At 39.8% G+C, this 24049-nt stretch overlaps 1 protein-coding gene across 2 annotated transcripts in view; it reads left to right on the top strand.

Annotated features, from left to right (window-relative positions):
• The first annotated feature begins 9211 nt into the window (after positions 1–9211).
• Positions 9212–24049, top strand: part of LOC103753858 (retinol-binding protein 1) — a 41252-nt gene continuing 26414 nt past the window's right edge. The window contains exons 1-3 of one of the 2 annotated variants that reach the window (XM_018080054.2): positions 9212–9354; positions 15660–15745; positions 17125–17261. In XM_018080054.2, coding sequence (XP_017935543.1) covers positions 17153–17261 — 109 coding nt within the window. In that variant the 5' untranslated portion in view covers positions 9212–9354; positions 15660–15745; positions 17125–17152. The remainder of the gene's footprint in view (positions 9355–15659; positions 15746–17124; positions 17262–24049) is intronic. The other variant, XM_029962673.1, reaches the window with a different exon arrangement.

The following is a 24049-nucleotide window of genomic DNA, read 5'->3' as shown; positions in this document are numbered from 1 at the left end:
AAGTAAGCCCATTCGTTGTACAGCAGAAGCTATAATTCATTTTAATCCCATGTTAATATAATTTTTTAGAAATAAACTAGTTCTGCTCCATTCTGGTGGAAATTATGTACTCTGTGCACATGCTGAGCACACCTTGATAATCAGAGATTCCATTACGTGTTTAATAATTGACTATTCAATAGAGCACTGAGGCATTTTTGTCTGGAACTAATTCACCTTTGTCTGTGTATCAGCATGAATGTACAGTGAATTACAGATATGGTCTGGAGATGTAAAGGCCATATGCTTTATTCATCTCAGGTTTTTTGAAACTACATATTCATGGCAGGCACTGCCTGGAAATTAATGCCCTAACTTGTATATGCTGGTATATATACAATGTGATTTATTAGAGCAGTGATTCATTGGAAAGCACCTTGAACCTCTCGCAAAAATAGCACCTTCTGTAACAGGTTTGACCTCAAAAATAAATCACTCATTGCTGGATTTGCAGAGATGTGTGAGACATGAAGTACTAACAAATACAAACAGTGGTTGGAGTATTTAAAATATCAAGTTAAAAAAAGCCACAGAGACTGTTGCTGTTACTCAGACATATGAATATCTCTGCTGCAGAAAAGCAAGTACAAGAAAGTCCCCCCTGTTCATGCAGACCTGTCACCCTATCACTGCCAACTCAGGAAGAAAAACCTTCTTATAAAAATGCTTATTCTTAAATATAAGATGTTCCACCTCACCAAAAATAAGCGTCTCCATGACATCTGTTCTCACCAAACAATCAGCCTTAATTTCAAGCACAACCTTACTGGTATAGGCCCTACGTCCCCACTGAATTCAGCCAAGAATGAAAAATAAAACTGAAGAAAACAACTCCTAACATTTTCAACAAATTACATTGAATCTGAAAGAGAAAAAGCAATGAATTTTTCTCCATTGGGAAAAATTATTTTTTTAGCTGTACAGTAACCAAACCACTTTTTCATCTTTGGAAGCTGCATGTCTAAAGATGAAGTTGCTGTACAGTATGTCAGTCAAGCCAGCACCTTCAAGGGCAATAAATTCCCACACAAACTATTTATATCACTTTGCCACAACTGCACTGTTGGCCCAAAGTGCCTTTGAATTTCCTCCCACTATAACCAATAGCTAATGCTCCATGAGTAAAGCAGCAGAGCCCTGAACTAAGGCACCTGTCACTTTTGTACCCATCTGTAAAATCACAAGTGCAGATTTGCCAGCAATCTAACCTGGTGAAAGCTTACTTCTATCTCATAATCTTCCCTGTTACACTACCTTATAACATACACAGGCTGCCAGAAGCCTTGCTGCACTATATGGTAAACAACTGATAATGTTCAAGTTAGTGTTTTAAGAGACTCCAGATGCAGACTGTGGTGTTGCCTGATCATTATTATTAACAAGTGTTTATTCTCAGATAACTACAGAGTATATTGCCATTTCAAACATCTCATGGCAAACTTAACTTAATTCTTGCTATCTTTGCAGCCATCCATCCCAAATCTTTGGATTTACCCTCTTAATATCTTCACTTCAAGCCATAACAAACTTTTCCCCTTATTTTGCAGTCATTTCTTTTCCCTGAGGGTTTAAGAAATGCTTTCAACTACAAAACACCCCTGATTTTGCAAGATGACAAAAGGTACCACAAACATTTTTATCCACCAACATGCAGTTGTGTTTTGAAAGGTCCCAGTTTTGCCAAAGCTATGATAGAACCCACCGTGAGGAACCCCCTCCGCAGATCCCATGGGAGTGCACTGTTTCAAAAGCCCCATTCCAAGGGGCTCACTACCACAGCACATGACTCCCAGGGCAAGCTGAAGGTATCCCCAGACCAGCACATTTGTGAAGTTCTGTTTGAGAGCTACTCACAGTTGGATAAAGGACCTTCCACTGCTGCTGCCAAACCACCAGAGCAGAGCTGCTGGGCTCTGCTAAGGAAGTGCTCTCTGGCACCCACCTGGGACTACTGATGAGAAGGTGGTTCCTTCCCATATATGGCAAAGATTGCAAGGCATGGCACCTGCAAGCCACTGGCTCAGCTGTAGCAGAGGGGCCACTCAAAGTACCCCATTATACTCTAGATCTAGAGCCTATATACAGGAAAAGCAAAGCCCAACACTGAAAAGACTTGACCCAGGATTTTTAGGGATCTACATTCACTACTTTCTAACACATTTGCAGTGTTCAAATTTCATTTCCCTGAGGACTGGGGGTTTGCCTACACAGCTATCCAAGTCTTAAACAGCTTCATTCCTGATTGTATGCCTGTCCATGATTTTATTTTATCTGTTACTGGTGGAGCCCTCAACAGGTGAAGTCAATTTAGCAATTTTCTGAAGCAAACAATAACTTACAGGACCTGAACTCAATTCACAGTTTGGTTGAAGCTTTGGGAATCTCCCCAGTGATCTCTCCACATGTTTAATGTAGTCCTGTTGTAGTTAAGAATATTTCTACTCTTTCACACCCCTCTTTGGTGAGAATACCTTTGAGAAGTACCACTGATTCCCAGTGATTTATTTTACTTCATGTTTATTCAACAAGATACATTCTCCACCTATTTATATGGCATTACAGCCCTGAGATGTTGCACTTTCACACCTATACTTCTGTTTTTGTTGGAATTGTGATTACAGACACATGGGCAACAAAGATAGTGAACACTGAAGATCTTAATTACATAGCCTGTTTTTCCTTGTGTTTTTTTTTCATCAGGACAACTAATAATCATTTATAACATGGACAGCTAGGTTTTTTCAGTCTGCACATAACTCTGTTATGTTGTCACTGCATTTAGTAAAACACATCTTGGGAAAACGCTTTCAATGGAAGAGTTCAGGAGATAATGCTGGTTCTGCATTAGCTGGAAAATTACTGACATTTCACTGCATGAGGGATGCTGTTTTCTAAGTGCATACTTCACCTTTTAAAGGGCTTATTACAAGGTTGGCTCTGTGCTGTACCATTCCACACAGATTTTGTCTTTCATCAACAACAATGGCAAGCAGTAACACTGCTCTGCAGCTCCAGAGATGTTTCAGCTGCTGATGGCCTCTAAGTAGTGAAAATAAACCAGTGGTTTCTCATCCCTGAGCTACTTTATGTTTTTCATAGCTGGCTCTCTCGTTCTCTGTGTGCAGTGTAAATAAGTCACATGCCCTGTTATAACCCACCCCAGAAGGTGAGGGTGACCCAGGTTTCTGCTCATAGATCCCTTGGGGTGGATTAGAGCGAAACACCACCGAAGGATCAGTGTTTGTAAATATATATACACTTGGAGTTTATTTTGGAACAGTTTGGTTTCAAAGGAAAACAGGTATGTAGCCATTTTGGTTGTTGTCATCCAGACTAACAGAGCACTATTACAGCATAAAAATAACCCTTAAGGTCTTAGCAATCTTTAAGCCATTAACCATTTCAGTCTCTGACGTGCCCCACCCAGGACTAAAATGAAAATGCACTCAAAAACATGTGAAAAAGGAAGATTTCTATTAAAACATTCGTATCTTTAATGAAAAATAGACCAAGCTCTACTTACCATAGGTTTCTGTCTCTTTTTTTTAATAGGCATATATTGCCAATTGTTAGCACACCATAGCCATCTATGCTATTTTACAATAACAACTAACAATGACAGTTACAAAAGATTTTATGGCTCTCCTGAAGGAAAAAAATCTTGACACAGTAGTAATGAAAAGTAAAAAAAAGAAAAAAAGCCCTTAGGTCTGCTTTCCACAGAGCTTCCTATAAAATATTCTTCTCTGCCAGGGTTTATTTCACCCACGATCTCTGCAGGAAGAACTGAGCTGCAGATAAAGTTTAGGAAGTGCTGTTGGATCTGAATTGCCTGTGCATGGACAAACCAATTAGTGACAAGCAATAAGTCATCAGGTGCAATTGAAAGGAATATGCAATCTGGCTTTCCCCTTCTCAGGAGGCACTTATCTTCTCATCTACTGCAGCTATAACTTGAAACTCCTCTGCAGTTGCCATCTGGCATGTAAGTGTGGATCTGGGCCTAAATGAGGAACAATAAAGATGGATGAAGCCTTGATGCTTTGCGCTGCACAAAACTGCTTTGTAAAAGATCCTTCACGTTAAATTATACTGAAATCAAGATTTTAAGCGTTACATTTCTGCTTCATCGTTATCATTTCAAAGTTTATATAAAACAGATTAAATAATCTTCTAGCCAAGTCACTAAAAACTAGAAGGTGAGGGCTGAGAAAGAGAGAGAGAGATCCTCTAGCTCACTGAGATAACAGAAACCATAGTTAAAAATGGGTAAAAATTGATATTTTCAGCACATTTAATTTTCATTCTTTAAAGTTCAATATTGCATGTTCTAAAGAGGTTTACAAATATGAACAAAAATATATTTTTTTTTAAATTATAACCATGCTGTGCCTCAGTAATCCTTGAGGAGGATGGCAATATCAGGCACCCAGGAAAGGCAGGCATCTGCCCAACATTAAGGGCTGCAGCTGCCCATTTGCCATGGCCTGGTGAAACTGTACAGGTTGCTAAGAGAAAGGGTACCAGCACCTTGTGTGCACAGGCAGAATTCTCTTGTGGGAACAGTGACACTTCAATGCCTCCCCAGAACACAAACCCCACTGCTGACCACGTTGTCCTGGTGTACTAACCATAAGTTCAGTTATGAGAAGGCAAAAACTCCCTCAAACCTGTGGCTATGGCAGCAGGAATCGAAGCCTGGAGTATCTCTGTTATTTAGAGTGGGGAAATGATGCACCTTTACAGCAATTCCTCTCAGAAAAGCAATAATGAAATCCACATATTATGCCCATTTTTTCCTCTGTTACTCAACTCTGTGTTACAGAGAAGCTACTCTAAAAATTACAGAGCTCCCAAAAAATGACAGCTCTGTTTCACAACAAACCTCCAAGGTTTGAAATTAGTCTTTGTTCTGCGTTGAAAGAACACAAAATCCTCTCCAGATCTCTGTAGAATGGTATTGTGTCAGATATCCCATTTTATGAAAACCCACACACTTTCTAGCATCAGACTTGCTTGCTTTTCTCTCTGCCCTATCTGTGCCAGAGATCAGGGAGTCCCACGTGGTCAGAAAATTATCAGAACAAACAGGCCACCACAATATGTTTCAGTTTTGACTAGGGCTGTATTTTAACTAAAAGTAATTTAATTAAAATCACTTCAATCATTACAAGGCTGTTCCCAGCAGTTTAAACAAAATCTTAATGCCCAAAGTTTACTGTTGCTCTGATATAAACCTGTGTAAAGTTAAAATGGTCTGTTAAGGCTAAGGAGGCAAAGCAGTGAGTTACTGTCATTTATCAGCAGAAAAGCAAGAGTTTATTTTCAATCCTATTTCATTCTTGGTAAAGAGATGTAAAGTTTATACTGTATTCTCATTATAAACCTTTTTACTACTGGAGTTTCTGTCCTCCCTCCCACCTTTGCTGCCGAGGGAATTTGCTGCACACAAATATATTAAAGTACCAGTATTTTTTGTCTTGGTCCTTCCTTTCTGAATTAGAACAGAACAGGTAAACAGGAATGGTTTCCTTTTGGTAGTGGTATTACACTCAGCTCAGCAGAACTATTAAATCTTAAACTTCCAATCATATGGAGGCTTTAGGTAGAGGAAAGCTGACATTCAACAAAAGTGGTGTTGTGGTTTCCAGTACAATTATTAAAAATACCTGTGGGTAAAATCCTGCAGGTTACAGAAGAACACAGCAGCATAATAACATGCATCAACAGAGACCCCAAAGAATTTATGAAGGAAAAGCAAGGTGCCAAACACTTTCATAATATCCACTTGAAAAAAACCCACGTATATTAAAAACTGATTTTTAAATTATCTTACAAAAATTCTCCCAGACTGGATATATGTTGTTGTTATCTCCAGATGCAACCCTGCAAATTTTTTTATTTGTGATTAAAATACCAAACAACCCTACTGTTATGATTTTATCAATCAATAATACCACTCAGTGTGCTGGAAAGATAATATGGAATGTCATCTGAAACATTTTGCAAACAAAACAAGCTATTTTAAAGCTGTTTTAAGCGTCACTAAAATTCAAAATACAAGCAAGTGAAGGCAATGACAAAAACAATTGATACATACTGATATAATTTTACAAACAGTGGAGGATTAAGGAGAGAGAGGGGAAAAACCAAACCAATTTAAAATGCACGCGTGACAGACTCTCTAATAACACAAAGAAAGAAACAAATGAACCAAACGTTCCATTCTGTTCACCTGTGACCAAAAAAAACAAACCAAAACAAAACCTGCTTTTATCATCAGGGAGCCTAAAACAAGTGAGAAAATTTTATTTATCTCCCTTTCAATGCTTCTATTTGATTCTCTAGATAAGTCTTCCTTGCAGCCAAGTTAAAAAGTTTTATGATTGTTTCTGAGCCCTTTTTAAGTTGGTTTGTTTGTTTTTCTCCTTAGCTTTCAGACAAAGCTTTGTATTCTGCCCTGTCTCTACCTCAGCTCATTTATCTTCTGCAGTTTCAGAGGAATCAGCACACTGGAGCCCGCTTTGCTTTGTGTCTGCACTGCATTTTAGCCTTTTGATTTCTACTGCTCACCTCAGTAGTAATGGATTTGCTAATGTTTGCCTTTAGTTCTAATAGCAATCAAACAATTGAAAGATTTCCATTTGCAAGAAGTTAACATTTCCTTGTCCTCCTGTACCTGTAATATTTGATGTAATGTTCAAACCAACCATAACTGCAGCATTTAAGTAATTTAGAGATAAAAGCTTGTGTATTTACTTCATAAATGAAGCTGAGTGAATCAAGCCAAGCCTTCAAGCTAATGCTTTCCAATTCTTTTATGGAGGGGAAAGGTTAATGAACACTTCCCTCATGTTTTGCTTCTCCATCTCGTCCCAATAGAATTTTCTTCAGATCTGAACCACCCATCAGTACAGAGCAGATGCCAAGAACTAAAAGACTTGCCCTGCTGCTGTTTTGGCAGATTTTACAATTACAAGGCCTAATCCTGCAGCCTCAGTGTGCAGAACTCATGTAAGACCCTGGGGGCTTTGTGTCTCAAGCACTGCATCCAATGCCAAATTTTCTTACAACGATTGATTCAGAGCATCTGGAACAACTTTGGCTTGGAATTTCATACTCACAGTTTTACACCTTGGCAGGGGTATTCTGACTTATGTTTTACTTAATACTAACAGAAGAGTAACAGAGCAACATGTAGCTCCAAAGTCACACTGAAAGCAGGCCAGAACTGAACCCCATGGAAGTAATACTGTGACAAAGAGCAGAGCCAGTGCAGTGATTACCATTATCTTTAGGTAATTGTCAGAGTGCTACATGATCTTGCAGGGTAACTTTGTCTTCATTTAATTGCTGGAAGACAGGTTTTAACCAGATCATCTTTCACAATCATTGTGGAACTTTCTGTGGTCATTTGTTCTTCCTGGGCAGGGTGGCATCTCAGTGCTGCAGCTCCTGTCCCCTTCCTTGTCTGGTACTCCTCTCTTCTCATATCTTCCCTTTTACATCACTGGCACTTCAGGCACCATTTGCAAGTTCACCCACTCCACATGGGCTCAGAGGAGAACACAGCTTAGGATCAGACCTACTGCTCCATTCGTTTAGCATCAGCAAATTATTCCCAGCTCTAAAAGCATTTTATATATTAAACAGTTTATTAAAACCCAATGTGAAATGGAAACCTTAGGTTTAAAAGCAACAGAAAAGAAGTAATTATTACCACAACTATGATTCAGTTCACAACAAAACTTGTGAAGGACAGAACCTCAGCCAGCACAGAACAGTTCCCACTGAGATCACTTGAGCCACATTAATTTGTGTCAACTCAGCAACTCATTTTTAGTTTTCAGCTTGATGCACAAGATTTAATCTTTGGATTGGTCATTTTTTTTGTAAATAAAGGACTAGGTCTCCTTTTATAGGGAATCTTATGTATTCCTAAAACACCCAACAGTAATTCAAACTCTAGAAAAAGGAAGTTTTAATCCTAACTCCTCCTTTTCAGAGTAAGGCTGGTCAGCCAAAGCAAATGGTCCATTATGCACTAGGATATGAGCTTCATAAAGTTTTTTTAAATAGACTTTTGTCTCTCAAAAGGAGTTGGGGAATTATTGTTTCTATAACACTGTAGATCCTTTGACAAAAAGGATTATTTATATACACATTAGTTAATTTCAAAACTGCCAATCTGGTTTGCCATCGTTTTATCATCCCATAGAATTTAAAAGTTGAGCACCTATAGTCTGGGTTCTTAAATATATGAAAGGGTTTGTGTAGTCTTTTTGTCCCACATTTTTTCTCTTTAAAACAATGACAAACAACACCATTAGCAACAGGATTTCCCTACCATCTCAAGTTACAAGTTGCATTCTAAAATTAAAACTTCATGTGAAGAGGGCAGGACCAAAGAGGAGCAAGGAAATGTCAGGGAGAAATACACAGCCACACACAGGTAAACAAGAATTTCAGCACAGCCCACACTGCCGCTCTTATCACCCTGAAGCTGTGGGGACCATCTGCTGGTGTGAGAAATTCAGCATTAGGGAGGAAGTCCCAAACCCAACAGCCATATATGATTAAAAGCAGACGATGTGAGACTTTATACACCTAACTGGATTGGTTTTGTTTGAGCTTGTGCCTTGTCTGGGAAATCTAATTTATGATTTCAAACTTCCTGAGGTTAAACCTCAAAAGCATAAACCCTGCTGCCAGTCTCAATCCAAAGACATGAATGCCAACACCGTCCCTTGGCCAGCCCTGAGCAAGGCCAGCCTGAAGCCCAGCTTATGGCCTCTGGGTAAGAGTGAAGCTTTATTGTTTGCATGTGCACTTTACACAGGAAAGCTTAAAAATGCAACCCACAGTCCTATTTACTTTTTACCACAATGTCAGACAAGAAGAATAGTTGTGTTTCCCTTCAACACCATGAAAAACAGGAGGTTTGGGGTAGATTCTAAACTTGACTGGTGACATTTGGACATCGCAAGACACTGGATTTTACATGCCTAAAATTAAAGAATAAACTATTTTTAAATTCTCCAGACTTCACTTTTATGCAAAAATCTACTAAACGCACATTTTGTGACATTTCTGTATTTTTCCGAATATCGCACAGCTGCTGAAAAAGGAGGTCATTCAATACACCGAGAAACCTGAGCTCCACTGCTCCAAGCCCAAGCCTCTGAGAAAGCCATGCGAACTCAGGAACCCTTTTCGCCCTCACCACGCCGAAAGCGCGACCCTGGAGCCGCAGGGCCCGTCCTTAAAAACCAGTTATAACAGCAGGAAGCCCAAGGTTCGGGACGTCACCTCCAGGTGAGTGCGGCAGGGAAGTCCCCGCTCCCTGCCGCCGCCGGCCGGACTGCCGGGGGAAGGCGGGGAGAGCGGCCCCTGAAGCCGCGGTGAGGAGGGAAGGAGGGAGGAGGGAGGGGAGGAGGCGACGGCGCGGCAGGAGCCGGGGATCGGTGACCGGGATCGGTGACCGTGGATCGGTGACCGGGGTCGGCTCCGAGCGGGGCGGAGGCGGGGAGAGCGCGGGCGGGTCGGAGCGCAGCGCGGCGGGGCCGGGCCGGGCAGGCCGCGCTGTCCCGTGCTGTGCTCCCCGGCAATGACACCGTATCATATATCCGGGAACGTGTGTGTGCGTATCTCTGTGTGCATATATATTTGTATTTAAAACAGAAAATTAAAGCTGCTTTTTTTTTCTCTCCCTCCCCCCAAGTGCTAGAGTTAAATAGGACAAAAACATATACGGTTACTTTCCCCCTTTTTTTTTAATTCTATGTAATTCATCTCTCTCCTCTACTTCACTTTAAGAGGTTGTTTCCCCCCTTGTGCAACAGCTGTGGTTCAGTTCTATAAGCAGTCCCTGATTGTCTTCTTTAAGCTCTGCAGCACCACAGTTGCTGCTGAAGTCTGGTTCCATTGTGTGGTTCTGGCAGTAAATTACCTTCATGGTTTTTGCTTCAGAAATGCAAATTTTAGGCTTTGGTGTAGCTATGATAAGCTAATTAGTGTTCGGATGATCCGGACTTTGGGAAGTCCAGAGATGTCTTTGGGAGGCACTGAGGATGCAATAGGTGACAGTCCTGTCAGAGGGGAATTTGAGCTATTTAAGGTTCTGCCTTTTACAATAATTTAATTAGACAAATTGGATTTCATTGCAGTGATGATTTCTAAGGACTTAATTCATAAAATGTTTCAGTAGCTATTGCTGCATCTGGAGCAGACTAAATTGGCTGGGTGAAGCTGTTAACCCACAGCTGCCTGCCCTGGCCTTAGCAGGTGCCCTGGAGAAGGACTGGCTGCATCTCACCAGCCAACTTCACAACTGTATTTTTCCCCCTCGTGTTGTTCTTTAGTGCAACTGCCACTCAAAAAAAAAAAAAAAAAAAGTGTGGATGTCCCCTCACCAAGCATCGTGCATTTTTTTTAACAATAACTAGAAGAAACTAAGAAATGAGCCTTTTGGGCTCACAAAGTATAATGGAGAGTTTCAAGGACATAAGAGGTGCTGTCCAGCCCAGCGATCTGTCACAGCAATGGAGAGAGGAGATGCAGTTTAGGGAAACTAACCTGGCCACTTGCTTCACCTTGTGTTCCTTAGGGACACCACACATGGATGTAGGGTGCTCTTTTTGCCTGTTGTAAAGTTTGGTATTGCTTTTACTGACTGCTGTCTAGATCTGGTATTGCAGGAAGAAGTTGTGCTTTCAATTTAACCAGTGCTTTCATCCTTCTGTAAAACTCAGCTGTAGCCTCCCCCAAGCTCCTCCTCTCCAAACCAAACAGTCTCTGACATTTTTTGCCTCCCCTGAACAGCAGTGGCTCCATTCACTTGGCTATTTGAACTGCCCATCCTGAGCTGAGACCAGAACTGCTCGTAGCAGTCAAGGCTTGGTCCCACCCAGGTTTCTTGTAGCACTAAGACAATATCCCATGTGATGGTCTTGGTACCTTTCCTCATGATGCCCAGCATTTTGTTGGCTTTCTTGTCTGCCACCAAAAAAAGAGGAGGTGCAAAGTTTTGGAGATAGTATGACGATATGGTTATTAGTGTATACTTTAATTATCAGAACAATTTATAAACATTTCAATGTAGTTGTTTCAGAATCTCATGTCTTTTTCTTTGGATAGATAGAAATCCCCACATGGGTGAGATGTTCTTAAAGAGAGAGCACGTTTTGGACAATAGGCAGGGCAATGTAATTTCCAAGTTCTTTGGTTGTACAAGACAAGTAAAGTTCTAAAGCAATCATTTAATTAAAATAAAAAGATAAGAAGCGATGTGAACTCTTGAGCCTAGGAGCCATTTACTTAAACTGCTTCATTGCTATGCAAAATCCTCAGTCTTATTAGGGAAATTCTTATATTAGTGCAAGAAATGCACATGATGCTTTGCATTTTGATGGCTTAAAAATATAGCTGCAAGTAAGTTCCTCACTGGCAAGTAGGCTATGCTTAGGGGCACCTGGATGCTACCAGGGTGTGCAGGAGGGCACATTGTTTCCAGCAGCAGCCTTATAGATTCATTATCAACCTCAATTGTTGAGCTGGGTTTGTTGCCTTGGGCAGTAACCAAGAGATGAAGTTTCAGAGGAAAAGGAGACCTATCATGCACCTAACAAACTGAGCAGTTCTACATGTTGCAGAATTCCTTCTTGCTTGCAGGTGGTCTGGTAAACTTCAAAGCATAGAAAGATAGCTTTCTTAGTCATGATTTTAGCTTAGTTTTTTAATTCTTTCCTTTGCCAAAAGACCTGCTCCATATGACTGAAGAGCCAGTGAGATGTTCTTTCCTTGACTCCATAAACTCTGTCAGGGATTAGTTGCTCCTAACACAGCATGATGGCAAATAGTGATCCCTTTTTTGAAACCCAAAAGTAACTAGTGGGATGTTGATGTTTTAACTTTGGTCTTGCTGTTTTTTCTGGAAATCCTGCATTTCCCTCTGGTTGCTATATATGATTATTTTGCATCTGTTCTACAGTAGTGCTTTTAGATGTTTCATTAGTTTGCTACCTTTTAAAGCCAGCTTTATAAAAGCAAATTTTAGTGATTGAAGATGCTTTCATTACTGCTTAAATATCTTCCATTTGTGTGCAAGCTGTATTTCTGAGATTTGCTTTAGGTTATGCTAAGTGTATCTTGCTAGTTATAAGAAAATTACAATGATGATGATAGACAAAAAAAAATCACTCTGAGGGGCTTCTTGAAAGGAACTTGAAGTTTTAGCAAGAGACTGTTTTTGACAGACAAGTTGGTGTTTTCACTAAATCAGCTGTTTGTTTGCTTAAAAATAACCACCCTGGGGTTTAGTTTTGGATGTATCCTCTCTTTTCTGTAGATCAATATATTGCTCTTTGTGGGTGATTGACTCATACGTGCAAACAGAAGGATGACTATTGGCTTTACTTAGAGTAATAAAAAACTTATTTATTCGTGTGATATGGGCACAAGGAGTAGGGAAGGAGCTGAGGGTTAGATGCTGAGTGATCACAGGGGATTACTGGGTAAGTAATTATAAAGCTCATCCTGCAGTAGATACAAGAAGGTACCAGGAGTTGGTTGTGTCCCTGTGACCCTGTGGAAGTGCTGCCAAATGTGCAGGGACTGCTGTTGTGTGATGCACGCTGACATCCTGCATTTCCCAGCAAACTGGCTGTGGGAAGTTGGACAAGATGGTCTTTTTTTACTTATTTTCTGCATAGTCTGGGTTGGGGAGGTATCATTGGCTTTGTAACCAGATGGAACTGCTACAGATCTCTGTGCCTAAATATTGTCAAATGCTCAATAGGCAGTTTACAAAATGGGGATTACTTCGTTATTTTCCCAGAGATGCAGAGAAAGAATATTAAGACTGTTATACTTTGTTTTCTCTTTACATGTTTACTGTTTAAGGATAACAATGTTAATGTTTAAAGACCTCAAAATATTTAGTAAATGCCCATATAGGCGTGTAAAAACATGGGAGGAGTTTACTGTTGACGTGCATGAATGGTGGTTTCTGAATTCCATGTTGCTGAGTTGTTCCATCCCTTATTGCTGTTCAAGCAAGAGGCAGCCTGTAAGCATGATTATTTGGCAGGATGATTAGGAATATTAATAAAATATCATATTCTTAATATTAAGAATATGAAGAGGAATATATCCTATAGGATACTATCATGGGACCATCACTGTGGATTTCTTATTGGCTGGACTCTGGGACCAGACCCTCTTGTGCCCCACTGTGTAATTCCAGTTACAAGTTCTAAACTTGCAACAACTCCACAGGCTTAAAAAATTACCTTGTTGACTTGAGCTCACAGGCACTGCTTTCTGTGTATTGTGAACACCATCCTTTTAAAGTTGTGCTAAAGAATATTTCTGCTCATTTTTTTTGCACTTGAAAATCACTGAAGGCAATACCATGAACATTATTAACTAGAGGTTCAATATTTCCACATATTTCAGATTGCTTGAATCCTGTGCTCAATTTATTATTTATATTTTTCATGCTTTATCCATGTGTACTTTTTATGGTGATTTTTTTTGTTTAGTTCCTTTCAACTGTAGGTTCTTTGTAGCAATGGAGCAGAAACAGTTGGGAATGGAAATTGAAAACAGAGAACTAGTTGTATGGAGAAGAAAAAAAGTAAAAGCAACTATAAGTGATGTTTAGGTTGATTTCAGAGATGTCACAGATGAAGAGATTTTGTTGGCTCTTCTGTGAGAGGGAACTTCCCCACAGATACAGCCTGAAATAAAGGAATTGCAAGAGTGAAGTATCCTACTGTGATTTGAAGGATTATAATTTCAGGAGAGGAAGAGACACTTCTACTCAGGCTGCTTTCTCTGGTTGCCACCAGGGCACTTGGAGTTTGGGCCACAGACATATCACACTTTTCTGTGAGGTAACTTCTCCATGGAAAACTTTTTGGTTTGTTGGGAAAATTGCTGCCTGGACAGAGATGAAATAAAAATAGTCAGTACCCCCTCAAATTAAGCAAAAGATCCCTATGCATTATTAATATTATTTATTATTTTTGTGCTTTGAGGCAATTTCAAAGATACATGTGAAAAAGCAGGGATTATTTTTATAAGGTTGTACAAGCTGCTGCTCCAGTGAAAACTGAAACAAACTATTCTTTGCTGGGGTGACAAGCTTTTTAATGAGTAAATAAAATGTCACCTTAGATTGTACATTTTTAATTTTTTCTCTCACCCAGGTACTTATGTTCATTATTAAAGTGGAAGGTGGGGATACACTGGTAAATATTTGTCACTGTTGCAGAGGATTGATTTCAGTGACAGCACATGCTGGGAACTCACTGACTGGAGTAACTTCTCTTACTTCTGGCTCTCATTATTTACAGTGTGAGAAAATCTGATATCCAGTCATATTTTTAAGGGACATTTGTGTACTGTGGTTTGCTATGGTTTGGGTCAGCTACTAAAATGCACTTTTTATTTTCTGACTTTGAAAATATGTCTAGCAGCCATAATATTCTTGTAATGTCATTTGGTGTAACTCAGCTGGACTCAGTGCATCTGCATGAATATATATGAGTTAATGATGTGGCCCAGTAAGAGAATGGAAATGGGCAGCTTTGAACTTGTTCAAATCTAAATTTCATCTAAATTAATCTAGATTCATCCTCACAGGAGGAGATAACACTTTAATCCTGTGCTAGGGTTTGGTTTTTTATTTCTGTTCCTTGCAGAAATTTTCCCTCAAGGGTGAGTGCCTCAGAGCGTGCACGGATCAGTGTCTTGTTCTCCAGTTTACTAATTTAACAGCTCATGAATCAGCCTGCACTGCTCAGCACTTCATTGTGCTGCTGATAATTAATCAGATATGGCTCTAATTCCTGTCTTTCAGCAGAACTTAGCTGTGGTCATCTGTTACATCATCTATTATTGACATATTGTAGGAATAGAGGCAACAGGAAGAGAACTTGCAGGAATTTTCTAATGAAGTTAATAGTGATTTATCCATCATAAACCCTTTTCTATATGGATTAAATTGGTGGTAACTGCCCTTTTGTGTATTGCCACATGATGTTCCATGTTGCTGAAAGCTTTCCAGCTGCAGACCCTCGGGTGGGAGGTGACTGGCATTTGTAGGGAGACACCTGCTTGGCCAGGGCTGTTGGTACAAGTGCCCAGAGCAGGGCACACAGGCTCTGTGGTTAAAGTTTTCTCCTGTGTTTGATTTCTCAAGAGAGCTTAGCTGAAAAATCACTTAACTTTCTTTTTTTTTTTCCTCTTATTTTGAGTGGTGTTCTATTGATTTTAAACCTTTAATTAATTAGTACCAGCCAAGATAGTGGCTGAATCAGAAAGTTTTGTTTGAAATTTTAACTGTTGTACTAGACCTGTTGAATAGGTTTAGGATACACTATATTGGGGATAGTAGGAATAAAAACACTGCTCTTTTGATTTTTTTTTTTAATATATAACTAGATTTTATAAATGGAGGTGTATATATGTATAAAACATCTTATGCAACACAACTTCATTACATGTTTAATATTAGTACATTTTTGGTTTGGTTTGTTTGTTTGTTTTTAGTCTTTTTATTGTTGTTGGCTTGATTTTTGAGTTTCCACTGTTGGTGTTGTCTGATTATCATTAAGAATTACAGGTTGAAGTCTTTCCCTGGAGCCTCCAGGGTATAAATGAGTAAGAGCTGCAATCAAACCATCCAACACCTTTGTTTCAGGTGAGAAATAGAGTAGTCTATAGAAGTAAAAGAAAAACAAAAGCAATCATTCAGCTAAGATGGCAAATTAAAGCTCAGCAGTGGGAATATAAACCACCCTTCATCAGAACAGAAGAGAGTTCACAGAGCCATGGACCAGCACATGTGGGAGCCCCCATTCACATACTAATGTTTTGCTCACTGTTTCAAGGCAAAAAGACAATCAAGATACATTTACAGAACTGCTGATATGGAAACTAAAACTTTGGTGTTGGTTTGTCTGAATAAACAGCCTGCAGATTTTGCATACAGTTTTCATGTGTGAGTTTGTTTGGTGTCCACACAGGGACAGTAAAGCAGAGGAGAGAGAGAGAAGAGGGTGCTGTGAAATGTGCTTCCTGCAGCTGCTACAATTGTAAACCATCAAATTGTTGCTAACTTCCAATGGCTCTGCAGCCAGCAAGTCTTTTCTCCCTGAGTATGATGTGAGATATGAGAAATGAGGGAAGTAAGATAAAAACATTATGAAAGAATCTTTATATATATATATTTAGTACTAAATGTTCAAGTTACAGATAGCACTTATGCTTCAAAGAATTTTCTCTATAAAATTTTGCAAACTGCTAATGTGTCACAAGTAGAAATGTTAAAATTTGTTTCAGGGTGCACTGAATGCTGTTCAGAGGTACAGTCCCAAGCTTCAGAACTGTAACTCCTCTGTAAATTAACTGATAGAGTTGGCAGCTACAAAACATCAACTTCACATTGTTATAACTGTTATTATTAAATTTTTCTAAGTCAGAGAAGTTAAAAAAAAAAGGGAATATAAGGCCTGGGAACTGTAAGAGGTAGGCTCTGAGCTGCAGTACATGCTTGTACTGCAGTTGGAGAGTAAGATTTGGCTGAACAGAGCACAGAATCCAGATGGATTTGGTCTGTTAACCCAAGACTGACTGCTGAAGTTTGGGATGCAAGTGTCTTCTGCAGGAAGACAGTTAACATTTGGTGGAGAGGCCTGGAGGCCAGGGAAAGTGAGGAGAATACTGTGTGTCTGATATATAGGTGTGAGCATTGTAGAGATTTCAAATCTAGGAAAATAAATTGAATTCACAGACGTGTGTGGGACATACATGTTTTTACCATGCCAGGTATATTCTGGATCAGTTGTAAAAAGAGCTATGCAAATAAGTAGCTCCAAGCACAGTGACTAATTTAAACTGGTTTCTGCTCCATTTTTACTGAGGTGCCTGACATTTTAACACACAGGACTGATCTCCTGCTACTTCTCTGGTGCTCCATGAACACACAACTCTGAGAATGGTGCTCCTTTTAGATTAGGAAGAATAGACGGGGGCTTCTCTTTGTCAAGCGTCTTTTATTTTAATTTTTTTTTCCTTTAGGGTGGAGTTTTAATGTTTTGCTGTCAGGATGGAGAGCAGGATCCCTGTCATTCTTCTAGCCTGTGGCTCCTTCAACCCCATCACAAACATGCACATGCGGTTGTTTGAGCTGGCTAGAGATCACCTGCACCAAACAGGTCAGTAGGGGGGGCTCAGGGGCACACGCACAGGGCTTGGCTGGGGAAAGGAAGGAACATCTTCGGTACTTGCTTGGATAAGCTCTCCTTTTATGTCTGGCTTAATTTTAATTCTCTTTATTGATCATTTAATATGAGGCTTTCATGGCATATTTAATACAGGAAGAGTAGCATTACCTCTTCCTTTGGCTCAGTGTTTAAAAGAGTATAATGAGTGTTCAGGCAAATAAAGTGAAAGTTTTATCAGCAGTTTTAGGATCATATTCGTGGAACTGAGCCTTGTGAAGGAGTATGCTTAATAATTCTGAAACTGAGAAGAATCATTTATGTTCAAATTTCACGCTTTTATGATACACTATGTTTTAGTAAGAAGTGGTACCTGTCAGCAGTCCTGACAGCCAGGTGAAACTGGAGAAAAGGTGAAACGTTAATTATTCATTATCCATCTTCACTAAGAGGCACTTTTTCCATCCTAGAAAAATAATTTGTTCATATAGTAAAAAAAAAAAAAAAAGTGAGATATCAGCAGGATAGAATGTTTTGGCAACAAAGGAGAAAGTGGGTAACATCAGGAACTTCAGCAAGAATCAGAAGAGCCACTGAGAGGCATTGAATTCTAAGCTTGATCAGCTCCTTAGTTGCTGAGGGGTTTTATTTTGGTTTGTTTGGTTTTTTTCATTTGGCAGCTAAAATTTGCATTTATGTTTCTGGAGGCAGTAGTGAGGGAATTGTAGTTTACTGGAATCTGACAGAAGTTCCTAGGGAGGTGGTTGAGTAGGAACCTGAAGGGCAAATAACAGTAAAAGGAATGTGGCTGGCAAACTGAGGCAGGGAGAGAATCTGATAACCCTCTGATATCCCTGTGCAGGAAATGCAGCAACCACCTACTCTCTGTATACTGTCAGAATGCCTTGACCCTCATGAGGAAGAATTACAGAGCTGGCTCAGAGAGCAACCTCTACAAGTCTCTGTTGTGCTATAACTTTAATATTATTTTGTTGCTCCTGCAAGACTGGAAATAAAGGGTTAAAAAGAGATTTTAATTGACTTTTTTCACTGTAATTTTGTAACTGATTCTGCTGCCCAGGTGTGCAAGGAGTAGAAGGGTAATGTGAGACCAATTGGTAATTCTGTTTAAGTAACATTTCATTACCTTGGAAGAAGGATTGAACTGGGAAATGAATTATAGCTCTGTCTGAATCACAATTCATGGTTTAGTCTGCTCCAGGATGTGTGTAATGAGACTCCAGCCCTTACTCAGAGCAGGTTACTTAAAGAAGTCTGGTAAAAATCATACTAAAAGTGAAATTGTGAAAAGCTGAAATGGAAATTGTGCATTACGTTGCACGTCTCTAATGTCAGTGCTTAGTTCTGGATAGGGTGTGACTTGCCTTTTGACTTCTTAGTTTAATGTGTGAAGACTCACTGGTATTAGGGCTTTATGTGTTAAAGAAACCCTTCATTTGTGTCTGGGTTGCCTGCAGTGCAAAGCAAGAATCCTGTCACCCATCACAAGTCGAGGTGGCTTTATTTGAAGTATCTGTAAGTGCAGGTATATGTGTTTTCATGTATGGATATACAAATCTCCTGTATGATCTTCTTTCCACTGTGAAGATAGTTTCTCAAGCAGAGGGGGTTGGCAAAGTGCTATAAAAATGACTGGTTTGGGATGCCTGTTTGACAGGAAGTTAATTGGTCATTCTCTCACGATTTTAATCATGTTTCCAGTTCTGTGGTTACCCAGGGAAGGAGGGGAGAAATTGGAGCTCATTTGCTGAGAAGCCCCAGCTGCAGACTGGGAGCTGGTAGTGGGGAGAACAGTGGTGATCCATGGCTAGGGTTTGATTGAACTGAGGGAGGAGGATGCTGTATTCCCAGGGATTCCCTCCTCAGGGGGAGCAGTGCACTTGGAAGCTGGCACACCCTGAGTGCCTGGGAAGGTGAGAAGCAGGAGTGAGGAATCACCCAGCACAAGGGGCTGTTACCAGGCTGTGAGAATGGCTTCATTCAGTTCTCTTGCAGGAGTTCTTCATTCCAGATGGGACGGGGATGATGAGTTGTGAAGGGGCTTGGCTGGAGCTCACTGCAGTCACCAGCCCTGGGGGTGTTCCACAGCTGTGTGGATCTGGCACTGGGGGCATGTTGTAGTGCTGAACTCGCTAGGGCTGTGTTAATGGTTGGGCTCAGTGATCTTAGAGGGCTTTTCCAACCTTAATGATTCTGTGACTTCAGAGTCAGGTTTTGCTGTTAGGAATGACATGACTATCCCTGATGTGCATCCTGACTGACAGCTCCAGTAATTCTCTCTGCCAGCTTTTTGTACATCACTTCAGTTTCAAATGCTGCCTAATCTTATTTTTCATACATCCCTATTTCAAGTAGGAAATTTTATTGAGTTTCTGGTATTTTAAGCAGTTTCATTGCCACATCTGAAGTAATTCATCCTTTCTCAGCCAACAAATCTTGTCATGCTGCTTTTTAAATTTAACATGTGTCTGGATGACTCTAATGATTCTCTTTATCTGGATTTTGAGTCTACTCATGCAAATTTGATGCCTTACACATCCTCACACACAGCTAAAATTTTCTGAGATTCAATCCCTTGTTTTAAAATTGTTTCTTGAAACTTTAGTGACTGCGGCAAGTACCTTTCCAGTCTGTTAATACCTGATACTTTTATTTCTCTCTGAATGTGTTTCTCATTTGACCATAAAGTCCAGAAAGATATATTACTAGAATTAATCTATGTAAGATATTTATAATCTTGTTTCCCAAGTATTGCCAGTGGAATACTTAGATATTAGATCACCATGTTTCCAGATAAGACCAAAAGGGATAGAGGGCAGAGGAGAAGGGGATGAAAGACTAAGATGTTTCTATGTGACAAGACATGCAAGGGGTAGTTGTAGAATAATGAGTTCCTAGCTTGTGAAAAGGTGGGAAAAATGTGCCACCATCAATGGGTTGTGTCAGATGCAGTGCTGGACAGCAGAGCTGAGAAGTCCAAGGAATAATTAGTCACTCACAGCCTTGAAAATTTGGAAGTTTATGTTGCTTTAGGGCTGCATTTGACTGAAGTGGAATGATATTTTCAAGAAAGGGATAGGACTAGATTGTAACACCAGCAAGTCAGCATAAATGCAGGCTTCAGTGTGGTTTTTGCTGCAACAAGTCTGATAACTGGAATTTGAAAACAAAAGAACTCCAGTTGGGTGCTGCTGTTTTGAGTGTGTGCAGCAGTCTGAGATACAGAGCTGGAACACGATCCAGTCAGCTGTAGTTACTCACTACATTTACAATAAATATTGACAGACATTAGTTAAAACTGCCTTAGCTTAAAAAATGCAAAGGAAACAAATAGTTGATTATTTTCTTTTCATTACAAGATTTACAGCAGTGCTTGCCTGGCTAGAGCAGTACCTGGTTCATTGGGTTAGGCTTTACCCTTGAAAGGTGCATGAAGAGGGATGCACGTGTGGCTTAGCATTGCAAAAGAATTATAGAATGCACTTTGCAGAGGTGCAAATCAAAAGCATGAATTTAAGACATCTCAAGGCATACCACATCCCTGATGAAAACACTTCCATTACATCCAACTCCATTTGCTGAATACTGTTAGCAGTGCATACAGTTTAGTTTCTAACCTTTTTCTGAATTATGCTTTCCTAAGTGGAAGAAGTGTAGGTGTGTTTCTGTTCCACAAGTTTTGTTGTCTTACTATAAAGCCCAGCAGAATAAAGGGTGAGCATCCCCAGCTTGCAGTGGTATTTGTGTTACCTCTCTATTTGCCTTTGGAATCACAACCTCCTATACTGTAACATTGCTGCAGAGAACCATTGCTTCCCAGTCATGTTACATGGATGAGAGCGTTTCAGAATAAAGTGTCTTATGAGTAGAGCTACAATATTTTGTTACTCACATTGTTACTCTCAAAATGGTGGTTTTATCCATCCTTTCTAGAGGAAATACTCATTTTCATAGATACTCCTTTTTGTCCAGATCCAGTGAACACTGTAGAAGTGAAGTTGTGTTTAAGATCTTGCTATGAAAGGTTTATTGTGGATGTGCTGTGTGGAGATGGCTGAGCATTTCTTTGAGGGCTGGTCACTGTGCATGCTCAGGTACTCAGCTGCTGGAGGAGTTCCTGGAGCCACAGTGTGTTTTAGTGCCTGTCTGATTGTGGAGGTAAATGTGCACCCTCAGGCCCTGCAGCTCACTCAGCCAGGTGGGTATGAGTTGTGTTTGTCTGGTGCTCACAGGGCACCTCTCCCTGCCGTGTTTGCACCCCTCATCTCATTCTGTCACTTCAGCTTTCCTGTGCTCTGAAGTGATCAAGGCAAAGCCAGCCATCCCATGGAGAACTCTCCTCAAAGACTGTCCATTACTGCTCTGATGGATGTTCACTTTCAATGCAATGGTTTCTGAATTGTTTCCCCTTTGATTTTCCTTCTGTTGAATTCCTTTCACAGAAGGAGACTGAACAAGAAGTAAAAAAAGTCTTGCTTATTGTCTTTTCCTTTTTCATGCTTGGCATGGTATACATGTCATGGGAAGGTAAGCTTAGGATGATATCCTTTTGATATTTAATCTGAACAAAGATGTTAGATATCCCTCCCTCCTCCCCAGTTAATTATACCTTGTAAATAAAATTAACATTTTAGTTTAAATGGAACAATGACAAATTTGTTTTCCTTACCTTAGCAGACTGAGAGTTCTGGGAGGATAATTGTGGCTTTCTTGTGGGTTCAAGGGAAACCACTGCTATTGCTTCAATACAGAATTTTGTCATGTGATTTTAATCTGTGTGTAGTCACACACAGAAGGCTGATAAAAGAAATTAAATAGTCCAGTAATTATCTGTATTCGTAAAAGCAAGTGTGCCAGTTGTTTCAACGAAGAAATGAAAACTTACATTAAGGTAAGCTCTTGTTTCAATTTAGACAGTTAGAACATTATATTGTAACTTATTTTCCAACACTGTTCACGGCTGGTAGCACATTTTACATCATTTTACATTTTGAAATAGCTGCCACTTCCCTCACAAAGGAGAACTGACTCCTCAGCAGAGTGACACTTGTTATTTATGTGTTTGATGTTGTGTATGTACTATGCAGTAAAATTTAAACCATTCATCAGATGCATTTGGTTAAATCTGAGATGTGTAGGTAGGTTTATGCCCTTAGAACAGGCTTAATGAAGCAAAGAAAATACTTATTCCTGGAGAAACCTTCCAAAACCCAACGCCAAAAAATTTGCAATCCTGTGTCCTACAATCATTCATGAGTGCACTGTGTAGAAGTTATCTTGTCCTGTGCTTGAAAGAAAATTAGGGAGAGTCTCTAGAAAGGAACAGGAGTCCAGGGAATTTTCTTTCACTTATGCTTGCAGACTGGATGCACAGGACAGAAACTGTAGGTAGGTGATGAGTTGAGTGCTGTCATCTTGAGTAAAGTGCGTGGGGTTTGAGGGGAGATTTTTTGGTCTTTGGTTTTCAGTGGGTTTGGGGTTTTTTTGGTGTTTAGGTTGGTGGAAGTTCTTTTGGTGTGGTATTGATTTGGATTTTTGTGTGTGTGTTTAGGGCTTTTGATTTGGTGGCTTGGAATTTTCTGGTGGTTTACTCTGGGTATGGTTTTGGAGGGGGTGTTGGGTTTTTCTTACCTGGCCTTTGATTTTTTCCCAGTGGATGAGAGATATATGACATGGTCTTTAAACTAATGCCCATATCTGCAGGGAGCCAAAATTTTGTATTTGAGTTGGTGTCATGTTTCATTGATGTCAGAGAAGCTTCCAGCAAGTCTAACTCTGCCTTTTACTCAATTATCATGGAAATGCAGAAGAGACTTATGTTTTGTGGGCACTGCTCAGCAGGGAGGGAAGTTTCTAGAAATTTTGCTTATGCTAAACCAGAACTATTTCATAATACTTACTTAGTAGCACCTTGGAAAAGGAATGAAGTCCAGCAGCACTGAGGCCCCAAGTGCCATTGCTGCCTGCTCAGGATGGGAAGGAAGGAGGAACAGCAGTGGGGTCATTCCTCTTCTCTGGGTAGGATCACACCAGAAAGCTGCAGAGCTTCCCAGTCTGTTGGGGGTTTTCCTGTGACACTGGGAGAAAAATGAGTCATGGGTCAGAGTTAAATGTATGGAGGTATCTCATTTATTTGGTTTCCTATAGTGGTTATTTACTTTTATGATTTGCCTTTTGTATAGTTTGTCACAGTGAATTCCAGACTTACTGCAAGAAGAAATAAATCTTTAGAAGCCCAACCAAAGTACACATTCAATTTTATATGAAATTGCCATTTGATAAATTTGCTTTAGTATTAATAAATTAATTCAGCATTACCATTTGTGCTAGTGCTTGTGACAATTGACAGTGACTTTTATTATGTAAAACTAAATACCTACTTAATAGTCTATTTTAACATGTTTGAGAGACAGCTTTTGTTTCATTAATTTTGTTATATTTAGTTTTCTAGCCACTAACAAGTTTTCCTAAACAGTTCTTAGAGAATATAAGTTTGTAGCAAGAGGAAATTTTTTGCTACTTGTGATAGGTATGTTTTGAAAAACAAAGCCACTTAAGGGCCTGAAGGATTTTTACACATACTTAGGACAAACAATAATAACACACTTCAGGGTGAAAAATTCTATTCCAGAGAAATAGAATTTGAAGATAATTCTGGACCAAGAAAGGTTTAAAGCTACCTATAATAATTTATGGGACAGAGAAGAGAATTGCAGTGGACATTAAGAAAAGCCCAAGGGGACAGAATTTAATGATTTTCT

Source organism: Manacus vitellinus, unplaced genomic scaffold (assembly GCF_001715985.3).
Source record: "Manacus vitellinus isolate BGI_N305 unplaced genomic scaffold, ASM171598v3 scaffold_49_pilon, whole genome shotgun sequence".
Taxonomy (NCBI): Eukaryota; Metazoa; Chordata; class Aves; order Passeriformes; family Pipridae; genus Manacus; species Manacus vitellinus.
This window is presented reverse-complemented; position numbering and strand designations above follow the sequence as displayed.